Source organism: Aricia agestis, chromosome 3 (genome assembly GCF_905147365.1).
Source record: "Aricia agestis chromosome 3, ilAriAges1.1, whole genome shotgun sequence".
NCBI lineage: Eukaryota > Metazoa > Arthropoda > Insecta > Lepidoptera > Lycaenidae > Aricia > Aricia agestis.
Window position 1 is genome coordinate 2,628,451 of NC_056408.1, and position 14,274 is coordinate 2,642,724.

Consider the following 14,274-nt stretch of genomic DNA (forward strand, 5'->3'; position numbering starts at 1 on the left):
GGTAGAAAATCGACTTTGAATTTTAAGGGTAAGTTTTAGGGGTGAGTCCGCAAGTTGACAATATGACCATCGTATGTAGGATCTATAAGTATACTAGCATGAATTTTTTTAGAATTTTCAATCACTGTGGTATGGTAGAAAATCGACTTTGAATTTTAAGGGTAAGTTTTAGGGGTGAGTCCGCAAGTTGAAAATATTACCATCGTATGTAGGATCTATAAGTATACTAGCATGAATTTTTTTAGAATTTTCAATCACTGTGGTATGGTAGAAAATCGACTTTGAATTTTAAGGGTAAGTTTTAGGGGTGAGTCCGCAAGTTGAAAATATTACCATTGTATGTAGGATCTTAAAATATACTAGCATGAATTTTTTTAGAATTTTCAATCACTGTGGTGTGGGAGAAAATCGACTTTGAATTTTAAGGGTAATTTTTAGGGGTGAGTCCGCAAGTTGAAAATATAACCATCGTATGTAGGATCTATAAGTATACTAGCATGAATTTTTTTAGAATTTTCAATCACTGTGGTATGGTAGAAAATCGACTTTGAATTTTAAGGGTAAGTTTTAGGGGTGAGTCCGCAAGTTGAAAATATTACCATCGTATGTAGGATCTATAAGTATACTAGCATGAATTTTTTTAGAATTTTCAAGCACTGTGGTATGGTAGAAAATCGACTTTGAATTTTAAGGGTAAGTTTTAGGGGTGAGTCCGCAAGTTGACAATATGACCATCGTATGTAGGATCTATAAGTATACTAGCATGAATTTTTTTAGAATTTTCAATCACTGTGGTATGGTAGAAAATCGACTTTGAATTTTAAGGGTAAGTTTTAGGGGTGAGTCCGCAAGTTGAAAATATTACCATCGTATGTAGGATCTATAAGTATACTAGCATGAATTTTTTTAGAATTTTCAATCACTGTGGTGTGGGAGAAAATCGACTTTGAATTTTAAGGGTAAGTTTTAGGGGTGAGTCCGCAAGTTGAAAATATTACCATCGTATGTAGGATCTATAAGTATACTAGCATGAATTTTTTTAGAATTTTCAATCACTGTGGTGTGGGAGAAAATCGACTTTGAATTTTAAGGGTAAGTTTTAGGGGTGAGTCCGCAAGTTGAAAATATTACCATCGTATGTAGGATCTATAAGTATACTATCATGAATTTTTTTAGAATTTTCAATCACTGTGGTGTGGGAGAAAATCGACTTTGAATTTTAAGGGTAAGTTTTAGGGGTGAGTCCGCAAGTTGAAAATATGACCATCGTATGTAGGATCTATAAGTATACTAGCATGAATTTTTTTTAGAATTTTCAATCACTGTGGTGTGGGAGAAAATCGACTTTGAATTTTAAGGGTAAGTTTTAGGGGTGAGTCCGCAAGTTGAAAACATTACCATCGTATGTAGGATCTATAAGTATACTAGCATGAATTTTTTTAGAATTTTCAATCACTGTGGTGTGGGAGAAAATCGACTTTGAAGTTTAAGGGTAAGTTTTAGGGGTGAGTCCGCAAGTTGAAAATATTACCATCGTATGTAGGATCTTAAAATATTCTAGCACGAATTTTTTTAGAATTTTCAATCACTGTGGTGTGGGAGAAAATCGACTTTGAATTTTAAGGGTAATTTTTAGGGGTGAGTCCGCAAGTTGAAAATATTACCATCGTATGTAGGATCTATAAGTATACTAGCATGAATTTTTTTAGAATTTTCAATCACTGTGGTATGGTAGAAAATCGACTTTGAATTTTAAGGGTAAGTTTTAGGGGTGAGTCCGCAAGTTGAAAATATTACCATCGTATGTAGGATCTATAAGTATACTAGCATGATTTTTTTTAGAATTTTCAATCACTGTGGTATGGTAGAAAATCGACTTTGAATTTTAAGGGTAAGTTTTAGGGGTGAGTCCGCAAGTTGAAAATATTACCATCGTATGTAGGATCTATAAGTATACTAGCATGAATTTTTTTAGAATTTTCAATCACTGTGGTGTGGGAGAAAATCGACTTTGAATTTTAAGGGTAAGTTTTAGGGGTGAGTCCGCAAGTTGAAAATATTACCATCGTATGTAGGATCTTAAAATATACTAGCATGAATTTTTTTAGAATTTTCAATCACTGTGGTGTGGGAGAAAATCGACTTTGAATTTTAAGGGTAATTTTTAGGGGTGAGTCCGCAAGTTGAAAATATTACCATCGTATGTAGGATCTATAAGTATACTAGCATGAATTTTTTTAGAATTTTGAATCACTGTGGTATGGTAGAAAATCGACTTTGAATTTTAAGGGTAAGTTTTAGGGGTGAGTTCGCAAGTTGAAAACATTACCATCGTATGTAGGATCTATAAGTATACTAGCATGATTTTTTTTAGAATTTTCAATCACTGTGGTATGGTAGAAAATCGACTTTGAATTTTAAGGGTAAGTTTTAGGGGTGAGTCCGCAAGTTGAAAATATTACCATCGTATGTAGGATCTATAAGTATACTAGCATGAATTTTTTTAGAATTTTCAATCACTGTGGTGTGGGAGAAAATCGACTTTGAATTTTAAGGGTAAGTTTTAGGGGTGAGTCCGCAAGTTGAAAATATTACCATCGTATGTAGGATCTTAAAATATACTAGCATGAATTTTTTTAGAATTTTCAATCACTGTGGTGTGGGAGAAAATCGACTTTGAATTTTAAGGGTAATTTTTAGGGGTGAGTCCGCAAGTTGAAAATATTACCATCGTATGTAGGATCTATAAGTATACTAGCATGAATTTTTTTAGAATTTTCAATCACTGTGGTATGGTAGAAAATCGACTTTGAATTTTAAGGGTAAGTTTTAGGGGTGAGTCCGCAAGTTGAAAATATTACCATCGTATGTAGGATCTATAAGTATACTAGCATGAATTTTTTTAGAATTTTCAAACACTGTGGTATGGTAGAAAATCGACTTTGAATTTTAAGGGTAAGTTTTAGGGGTGAGTCCGAAAGTTGAAAATATTACCATCGTATGTAGGATCTATAAGTATACTAGCATGAATTTTTTTAGAATTTTCAATCACTGTGGTGTGGGAGAAAATCGACTTTGAATTTTAAGGGTAAGTTTTAGGGGTGAGTCCGCAAGTTGAAAATATTACCATCGTATGTAGGATCTATAAATATACTAGCATGAATTTTTTTAGAATTTTCAATCACTGTGGGGTGGAAGAAAATCGACTTGGAATTATAAGGGTGGGTTTTAGGGGTGACTATTTTTTGAGTTAGAAATAACATTTGCACCCTCTAAAAGTGTCCCCTTATCTCACTATGATGCATATTATATTTTGATACACAAGATAAGTTGTTTTTGTTTTGTAGCTAATTCGTTCACTTGAACGTTCGGAACTTCAGGCACATTAAAATTTGACGTTTGGTTTAGAAGTTATGGCGAAATTAAAATATTGCGATTTACGCCCGTTTCGAAGTGGGCGCTACCAATGCGGGGATGCGCTCACAGGAAGGGTTTCACTATGTAATAGATGTTCCGCGCGGCTTCGCCCGCGTAATTTAGGAATGTCACGAAAACCGTACATTTTTCCGCAAAAAAGAAACCTATGTCCTTTCACGTGGTCTATTCTTCATGTAAATAATGTACCAAGTATTGTACACATTGAAAAGGTCTACAGAAAACTCCACGATGGTATATAGGTACTTACGTATAAGGATATCCCACAATAACATTTTTTTGTCATATTTTACTTTTAACTTCAAATAATGGCTAATTTTTGAAGCGATTTTAACCAATACGACAATAATCCTTATTCAATTAAATACTTTAAATACATTATAGTGATTATTATTGATTAATATGGCCCTTTACAGCATAATATTATGATTAAAATTTTATATGAATACGAGCTTTTGCCCGCGGCTTCGCTCGCGTTAAGAAGTATTATTATATACAAACTTCTACAGGTATTACAGATTTAAAAATTGCGGAACGTAGCTTTTGCGGCAGTACCTACCAATGCGGGCCACGGGTAGTAATGAATATACCTAAATTATTTAAAATCAAAACTACTGAATCGATTTTAATCATTTTTTAGTGACGTAGGCTATAATAATAATATATTTTATACCCGTGCGAAGCCGGGGCGGGTCGCTAGTGATAATAATAATAGAAATGATACCACAGTCCACAATAGTATTATAAAACCAAGCCCGCACCGGCACTAAATATCGCCAAAGGTACAGAGAAGTCAGGTAAAAATATAAAAAAACAACGTGTCGTCTATACAACTTTTAAACTTAACCTTCGGACAGACAATTTGTACGGAATCAGATTTATCAGCCAGAGACAGACGCCGACTGTCGACTGCAGCCCTTACGTAAACAAGATTATGTTTACATAAATATGTCGTTATGTACGCTCAAATTGTTGGGTTCTTTTCTCGAAAGGACCAAGGCTGTAAAGATGAATAAAACTTGTTGAAAGTTGAAGCACAATCAAATTGGAAGATTAAGGTCCTTTCAAGGATCTCTACCTCAGTTTCCTCTTACTGCCTTTACCTATTATTATATTTAAAGTAGCGACCCGCCCCGGCGTCGCACGGGTATAAAATATATAGCCACTGAAAAAATGATTAAAATCGATAGCCTATGATCCTTCACGTGAACTTCTTATCTGTGCCAAAAAACATAAAAATTGCTCCAGTAGTTCGCGAGATAAGCCCTTTCAAATAATTTCCCCCGTTTTTCCACAAATCAAAATCAAAAATATTTTTATTCGGAGTAATTTTTTTACAAAAACTTTACCGAACGTCGATACTACGGTGCCTACCACCGGTTCGGGAACTAACCCGGCGAGAAGAACCGGCCTAAGAAACTCGCACGGGGCCATCTTTTACTAAAAAAATGGAAAATTACAATTTAAAACATATACAGTACAACACGGTCACATTAACCTGACGCACCACTGGAATGTACATGCAAGTATCGTAATTACATTATCCTAGTCTAAGCCCCAATTTCACCAACGACTGTTAAAGTTAACGCTCGAATTAGAATCACGTCACCTCTTTCATTTTTCTTATGAATGAAAGAGAAGACATGACATTTTAACAAGCTGTTAACACTAACAGACGTTGGTGAAATTGGGGCTTAGCGTGATAAAATATTATAGCCTATAGCCTTCCTCAATAAATGGGCTATCTAACACTGAAAGAATTTTTCAAATCGGATCAGTAGTCCCTGAGATTAGTGTGTTCAAGTTAGCCCTTTCAAATAATTTTCCCCGTTTTTTCCACATTTTCCTCTATTTCTTCGCTCCTATTAGTCTTAGCGTCATAAAATATAGCCTTTAGCCTTCCTCGATAAATGGGCTATCTAAGTTCTAACACTAAAAGAATCATCAAGAAAGGGACATGAGGGAAAAAAACGACTTTGTTTTATATGTATAGAAGGTCCTTCTTCTGTATTCGAACGTCCGTGGCCTTTGGTGTCCTCGCAGAGGACGCAGGTTTAACCCCGGGTGAACGCGTGTACCAATGGGACCATGAGAGTTAAATTTTTACAGATTTTAGAACAAAAAATTATGCGCGAATGTGACTCACACTTGGCCGGTATCATTTGTAATTTTACTGTAAATAATAGCGAATATATCGACAGCATAATATTATAATGCTGTGAGTTGTGTGTGACGTTACATCATACTTAAACTACAATTCCACGCATTCATATTTCATATTATTATGATGCTGAGTCAATACATATGAATTGTACTCTTCCTACTGCATAGGTAGTCGGTGTAGGAAGAATGCCGTATGTTCCAATCACGCTGATTGCAGGATGTTCGTTTAATTATCATCACTCCAGCCTTGCACTCTTCCTCAATATTTCACCCGCGCAATACTCGCGACCTCACGATATGACTATTCTCATTGCAATTGCTACAAAGTAAAAACTAATATTAGCTAAAAGTTTGTACTAAAAGTTAAAACTCATATACTCAGCATCATCAGACTATTGCCGTCTACTGCTGGACGCTATAAATAACGCTGTCAAAAATGAAGATGATGAAAGTTTTTCGGATTGTAATGGTTATTGTAATTTGTAAGGGTGATCTATCACTATTCAGTGAAGGCTAATAGTTATTCTTATTACTTAGTTATTAAATTAAATTACCCTAGAAAATAGAAACAATAAAATAATCGGCCAAGTGCGAGTCGAACTCGCGCACGAAGGGTTCCATACCATTATAGAGAAAAAATATGCAAAAATTGTATTTTTTATATGGTATTTAATTTTTAATTTCATTAATAATTTTACAATTATTAAGTACATACATAATTGAGGAGTCCGTGTAAATTTCAACTGTTTACCTGTTGTCAGTATTTATATAGAGCAAAAAAGGCCAACAAATTAAGTTTTTTGTATGGGAGCCCCCCTTAAATATTAATTTTATTTTGTTTTCAGTATTTGTTGGTAGAGCGGCAACAGATATTACACAATCTGTGAAAATTTCAGAAGTCTAGCTATAGCGGTTCTTGAGATACAGCCTGGAGACAGACAGACAGACAGACAACGAAGTCTTAGTAATAGGGTCCCGTTTTTACCCTTTGGGTCCGGAACCCTAAAAATAGTTTTTTTAAAATAGAATACAATGTCCAAGTAAAACAACAAGGTAACAAAATATAACAAGTCTGCGGCGCCCATACAGTCGGCCGCGCCATGCCGACTGTATGGGCGCCGCAGACTCGATCGCACAAAAAGTATGTCGTCTGCGATCTCCCTATAACACAAATAATATTATAATTCATATTTTTTTAGGAATTTTGCTTAAAATCAAACTCAATTCTCAAACAAAGAACAAGATTTTTTAAAACAATATGCTGCTGATATATTATTACAAGAAAAACAACCAAATTTGTATTCACTTATAAAACAGCTTCAAAAAACTAGTAACACAGCACACCTGTGCAACTGGTTGCAAAACGTGGCTATGGACTTTGAACGATAAAAATTGTCGCAAATTTTGCCAGTGCAACACATCCCTATAAAATATGGTCAACCTTTGAAATACTTATTTTTGGGGTTAAATATTCTTTATTATTATTTATATTTTTATTATGTTACTTTATATACTTACATTATTCACAAAAGTATAAAATTACAAACTTTTATATTTAATCCTTAAATCACAGATTCTTGGAAATCTATTGTTCTCGCAGCCGTATGTGGCAGCTACAAGGTTGAAGTGTTAATTATGTTGCAACATAAATGAATTTATTATTGTAAAGCTTCCTAACATTTTCAATTATGTTACCACTTACCTCTTTGATCCACAAGAAAAGAATGAAGGATCAGCTTTTTCTAATTACAGAATTGTATTAATGCTCATAAAGGAGGGGCATTTCGTACCCACTAATGTAGCATATTAATGTAGCATACATTTGATATATATCTCAAAAGATATATATCAAATGAAAGGGCTTGAAAAGTTTTATTGTATGACGAAAAATCTCAAAATCATGGGAGAAAAAAGTTAAGTAGAAGGTAAGAAAAAATCGCAAAAAAAACACCCTGTATTATTGCATCAATTTGTGGGAATAATGAGTGCAGGTGGCCACAAAGGAAGATCTTCCGACCGAGCGAGGTGGTCTGTATTTCAGCTGTCGTATATATGTCGTAGGATTATTTGATAAACGAAAGGAATTTCGCGAAAACACTCACGCTAAGAAAACTTAGATAGCGCGATGCAGGAATGTTAGGCGAATTGTGGGTACCGCCACAAATTTATAGTGTTGCTGGTTAGGAATAATTTCTGGAAAGTAAGCGTATATGGCAAACTTGAGGAAAGTGTTGTATTTTAGTTTAATGTTTCATATTTTAAAGAAATGTATGAGAAAACAAAAAAACTTTAAATATCAAACCTTTCCTGGATTTTACTATAATATTTCAATGAAGTGATGATGATGTAGTTTTGATGTCATCACTACTTCCTGTTTTTAAATTAAACTGTCCAGTACTTCATAAATTAAATTGTCTCTAGGGCCTTTCTTGAGTAATAGGAATGCAGAGGATGAAAAGTTGTTGAGTGATGTGTTGGTTATTCAAAGTTTGGATAATCTTGGCCACACTGTAAATTATTTATTTTTACAAACAAATACTTTATGATAGTATAGTGACATCATTTGTACAGTGATTTAAATATTTCATGTTTTAAATGATTTTTTCCTAATATTTGTAATAGTTGTTGTTAACATTAATAAATAATTGTATTTATGATGCAAAAATAAAAAATAGCACAATTGTTTAAATATTTAAAAACAATAATACAAGGAAACAGCATAGCAGGTATAACAGTTCTCACAGACAAAGAACACCTGCAGATTTTTACACAAAGAATAAAGTGTTATGAAGACATTTAAACAGTCAGCTGAGCTCTATACTTAGCACAAATTATGAGTTGATTAATAACAATGTCAGTGAGAAATAGAGGTCATTCTGTTCAGCCGGAGCTGGTGGCAATGACCTATTTGATTTATCCTCATCAACGGTTGTTACAGGATCTAAATTTAGCCCGAATTTCCTGGTAACAATCGGTTTCAGTCAACGAGTAAACACGTACCTGAGTTAGCGAGCCTCCTGCCGACGAGAGGGCTGTCCAGCAGCAGCCGGCGCAGGGACCAGCGCCCCAGCACACCGCTGCCCCAGCCGCAGCCCCCGCGCCTCATCCCCTCGCGTTCCACCATCACAACACGTTTATGCACATCACACTACACGAGAATCCTGGGGTCCGAGACGCCGCTCATGCACTACCGCTACCATCGGCGACCGCTCCGGCTTTACGCGACCGACTATTGAGTAATGAACGCATCAGCGAGAGAAAGTACCGATGGTCAAATTGAATCGTACATGGCCGCGATCTTCTACGATATTTATACAGTACGAGGATAGCGATGGGCTCAATGTTTGAACAAACAGTCGAAGATTACCGATATATATAAGGGTAGAAAAAAACTATTTCGTTATCCCTTACTCGATAAGTGCACAAAGCAGACGATACAGGGTTAATATTTTTTCTATCAAAACAAATGCACTGATTGCATACATATGCAGAGCAGTGACACAAACGTCCCATGTATGGCACGAGTATGCACTAGAATACAACTAGTGTTGTCGTAGGTTGTAGTATTATGTGCGTTTGCTTCGTAAATTTATTCACATTTCACTAATTGTATGTACAAGACGTGCACAAGCACAAATTTATATTTCAAATACCGTAACGAAAATACGTGCAGAAAGTAGAAACGATGGCGCGCAATGACCAGGTGGGTGAAACTTTCGAACAAAAAAAAAATTGGGTTCCAAATTAAACGTAGCAACTAAATTAAGTTGGATAATCTGTGCAATTTTTAAGCAAGATCGACTGTGATTGGTTGATAAAAAAGACGAAGAAGAAGTTTAAAACTCAAAGTTCGATTTTCAGTTAGTGAAAATTATTTTGTAGCAACTCTTTCACAAATTGTAAATTATTGGATTAATTATTGAAAAACAAAAGGTAAGCCATTGTAAAATGTAAATATAACCGTAAATTTATAAATTGAAGCAAAACATAACTATGTCATACTGTGTTTTAATACAAAGTATGTCATAGTGATTATTTGCATATATGTATATTAATTTACAAGTTAAACTATAATAATATGAAAAAGATAGATTATTATTTCATGGAAAATATTATAATGTATCAGTATGTATGCAGTTAATTTCGAAAATGTTGAAATGTGTCTATTGATTTATTGTAGTAATTAATTGCACGTTAAGGTTATGAACTATAATAATTTATGTATGGAAATGTAGTAAATGAAAAACTTTTCATTAATTTCAGATTTTTAGGTCCCTGTACTAGTTTGCAACATTTTAGTCTGCAGGCAATGGTTGTTAAGAAGATTTAAGGAGGAGGAGAAGGAAGGTATGGGATTATGAGAGGTGCGGCCACTAAGGGAAAATCCTCTGATCAAGTGAGGTGGTATACAGCTGGCCTGAGCTCACGCGATATATTTCAGCTGTCGTATGTACAGGGTGTAACAAAACAAAGTAATAATACTTATGTGTGTATGTATAAAGATGCGCGTCCACTGGATCGGAATCGGAGCGTAAGCAGTGGACGGATTTGTTGCCTAAACCTTGTGGATTAAATCTGTTTTATTGTTTTGTGTTTATTTAGCTATGTACAATAATTTTTATTGAAATAAAACATTTATTCGACCTCATTTCTTTTTTTTATTATTTTTGGTATGTTTAGAGTGGAAGGTTTTGCACTTAAAAATTTTAACTTTAGTTTCAATTTAAAAAAAATAATAAATGTTAATTTTTTTTCTTCTAAGTCCGACCTCTTGTTACGTAATAAATGACATTCTCTTTGCGCAATGACCACAGCACAGATTACTAGTATATATGGACCACAGATTACTAGTATATGCAATGACATTTCTGGCAGGGTGACCATATTTAAATTACAGATCCCGCCATACTTTGGTCAAAAAACTGCCAAAACCTGCCAAAGCCTGTAGTAAAAAATGCCCAAATACTGCCAACTTTTTTACTGTTGTTTTAAAGTATGAAAAAAAACCTGGCTTATCGTATTATAGACTATAGGAGAGAGCCTTGTATCGGTGTATATGAGTAAAAAGCGTATCAAGTTATAGGTAGTCTGTCAAAAAAGTGAAGAAATTAAAAAGTGGCAACATCGTAGTGTCATCCTTTTCAAATCAATCTCAGAAAAAAGGGATGACAGTGACATAACGATGTTGCCACTTTTTAATTTCTTCACTTTCTTGACGGACTATAGGTCCGACCTACTCGGTCATAAAAAAGGAGTCTCGATCATCTTTGGCTTTGGAGATCCACGACGATAGTTTTGGATCTTGCTCCCGCGCTCTATACCCTCTTTCATATTTTCGCTTCATCACCACACCACCACACCAGTTGTTAGTATAATGCCACCACCAGATAGTTGTTAGTATAAAGCCACCACCAATAATAACTATCACCCACGATACCAGTTACCACACAAGAGAAGTACAGTTCTCGGACAAGGCTGTTTATGAACGTGGCGAGAAAAGGAACTAGCGCTTAAGCGCTTATTCCACTTGTCCTATTTAGGAAGTCCTAGCTAGGATTCTAAAAAATTTAGTCAAGTGGAATAACATTTAGAAAGCTAGGATCCTAGCTAGGATCCTAAATCGGAAAAAAATGTGGCTCCTAAATGACTAAATCAGTGTTGCCAGATGGTTTCAACCTTTTATCTGTAGTGGGAACTGCTAAATCTGTATTAAAGTCGATTTATATTATGTTATAAGATCTGGAATCCATTCGTAGGTAATTTCTTAAATCTGCTGGTTCCAAGTAGTTCATAATTCATAATTTTACGTGGAGCAAAAATTCTTTCAACCATCTTTTTCGCCTTTTATTTATTTTTATTTTCATTGAGCCAACAGCTAAGCCTATGAGAAGACCAATTTTTTGTTGCTTTGATAGAACTGGAGCCATTAAGAAGACGTCTGACCAAAATGACAACTGATTTAGCCACTAAATTAGGACAAGTGGAATAAGAAGCGAACTAATTAGTCTCTTATATAGGATCCTAGCTAGGACTTCTAAATAGGACAAGTGGAATAAGCGCTTTAGATATTAAACCCCTCCCTCAAGAAAGAGATTACTCGGGCAAAGCAACAGCACGTCAATAGAATTGGCAAGAGACTTGAGCGCCTCCCCTCGGGAACCCGTGCATTCTGGTCTCTGGCCAAAGCTATTGAAGGAAATTTCTGCAAGCCAACCCTACCATCCCTACACGTAGGAAATGGATCGTTGGCCCAGGACGCAAAAGACAAAGCCGATCTTCTGGGCAAGCTCTTTGCGTCAAACTCGACCCTGGATGACGGGGGGCAGAAACCGCCGACCATACCGCGATGCACGAGCATCATGTCGGATATACGGTTTCATCAGCGCTCAGTGCGAAAAGCCCTCTGTTCCTTTGATATCCAAAAGTCGAGTGGGCCTGACAGAATCCCGCCTATTGTGTTGAAAAAGTGTGCTCCAGAGTTGGCTCCGGTCTTGACGCGTCTTTTTCGGCTCTCCTATTCCACTGGCATCGTCCCGGCTTCCTGAAAGACAGCCTTGGTGCACCCGATCCCCAAAAAAGGTGATCGCTCAAATCCTTCCAACTACAGACCAATCGCTATAACCTCTCTCTTCTCGAAGATAATGGAATCCATTATCAATAGCCAGCTTCTTCGATACTTGGACGGCCAGGGATTGCTAAGCGACAAACAATACGGGTTCCGTAAGGGTCGCTCGGCTGGTGATCTCTTGGCATACCTGACTCATCGTTGGGCTCAGGCAATTGAGTCGAAGGGAGAGGCATTGGCTGTTAGTTTGGACATTGCGAAGGCCTTCGATCGGGTTTGGCATAAAGCGCTGCTATCAAAGCTTCCATCATACGGGCTGCCCGAGAAATTATGTAAGTGGGTCACTAGTTTCTTAGCAGACAGAAGCATAAAGGTCGTAGTTGACGGCGAATGCTCGGAAACTCAGTCTGTTAATGCTGGTGTCCCTCAGGGCTGTGTGCTATCGCCTACTCTATTCATACTGCATATCAATGACATGTTACAAACCAAAGGCATTCATTGCTATGCGGATGATAGTACAGGTGATGCTGTATATACCGGCTCCCCTAATATTTCTCGGCAAAATGTCACTGAGAGTCGAAACGAACTTGTGTCTAAGGTGGAGAATTCATTGGAGAAGGTCTCTGAATGGGGTAGACGTAACTTAGTCCAATTCAACCCCGCCAAGACACAAGTCTGCGCGTTCACCACTAAAAAGTCACCAATGGTCGTTTATCCTCGTTTCGAGGGCACATCTTTAACCATCTCCCCTAGCATTGAGATACTTGGCGTCAACATATCGAGTGAAGTCCAGTTCCGATATCATCTTGAGGGTAAGGCCAAATTAGCCTCGAAGAAGATTGGCGTTCTTAACAGAGCGAGACAGTACTTCAGTCCGGACCAACGCCTACAACTCTACAAGGCGCAGGTTCGGCCTCATATGGAATATTGTTCTCATCTCTGGGCAGGGGCGCCAAAATACCAACTGCTCCCTCTGGATCGTATCCAACGAAGGGCTGCTCGAATTGTTGACTGCCATAGTGTTTCAAACAGCTTGGACCCCCTGGAATTACGCCGAGATGTTGCTTCACTCTGCATCCTCTATCGGTTGTATCACGGGGAGTGCTCTGAGGAATTGTTCGGAATCATACCACCTGCAACTTTTCGCTATCGTCCCACGCGAAAAACATACCATCCTCATCACCTTGATGAGTGGCAGTCTTCCACAGTGCGTTTTTCGCGTAACTTTCTGCCGCGCACTGTAAAACTCTGGAATGAACTGTCACCAGCAGTATTTCCGGACCGATACGACCTGCAAACCTTCAAGAAAAGAGCGTATACCCAATTAAAAGGCCGGCAACGCACCTGCAGCTCTTCTGATGTTGCGAGTGTCCATGGGCGACGGTAGTTGCCTACCATCAGGTGACCCGTTTGCTCGTTTGCCCCCTTATTTAATAATAAAAAATAAAAAACAAAAAAAAAAAAAAAATATGGTCACCCTGATTTCTGGGTATACTACCATAGACATTTTTTTTAATTCGTCCCGGTCGGGACAGGCAAAGGGAGCGTTGCCCACAATGAATAAGGAAACAGATGGAGGCGACATAACTACAAAAAAGTGTGGCCGGCGCCATATTGCCAAGAACTAAACATGGCGGTCTATAGTGATGGGACACTCGGTTGATATTTGTCGAGGACATCGATAAACTAACATGTTATAAGTGAGCGTCCTGTTATATTATATATTATATTGATATCAAAAATGATTTTTTTATACAATAAAAAATATCATTTTTGCCTATTTTGTCTCTATGTTTTATAGTACATAGAGACAAAATAGGCAAATATGGTTTTTTTTATATAGGAGCCTCCTTAATTTTAATAAAACTATTTAATTTATTTTAAGTTTATTAATTATTATTTAAGTTGCCATTATTGATATCGGGCAAAAATTACCAAAAAATCGGACAAATACTAGTTGTACTCGCGCACGAAGTGTTAACAGTTTATTTTAATTTTACCATCAATTATTATTATTATTAAAGTATGTATACAACTGAGTATTTTGTGAACATTTCAAGTGCCTATTTTTTCGCGATATATCGAGACCAATATTGATATTTTTTCAAATA

At 36.5% G+C, this 14,274-nt stretch overlaps 1 protein-coding gene across 1 annotated transcript in view; it reads right to left on the bottom strand.

Moving 5' to 3' along the window:
• LOC121740576 (E3 ubiquitin-protein ligase RNF19B-like) overlaps nucleotides 1–9,292 on the bottom strand; it is an 85,421-nt gene extending 76,129 nt beyond the window's left edge. Inside the window, exon 1 of the mRNA XM_042133311.1 lies at nucleotides 8,599–9,292. Coding sequence (XP_041989245.1) covers nucleotides 8,599–8,722 — 124 coding nt within the window. The 5' untranslated portion in view covers nucleotides 8,723–9,292. The remainder of the gene's footprint in view (nucleotides 1–8,598) is intronic.
• Between the last annotated feature and the right edge of the window lie 4,982 nt (nucleotides 9,293–14,274).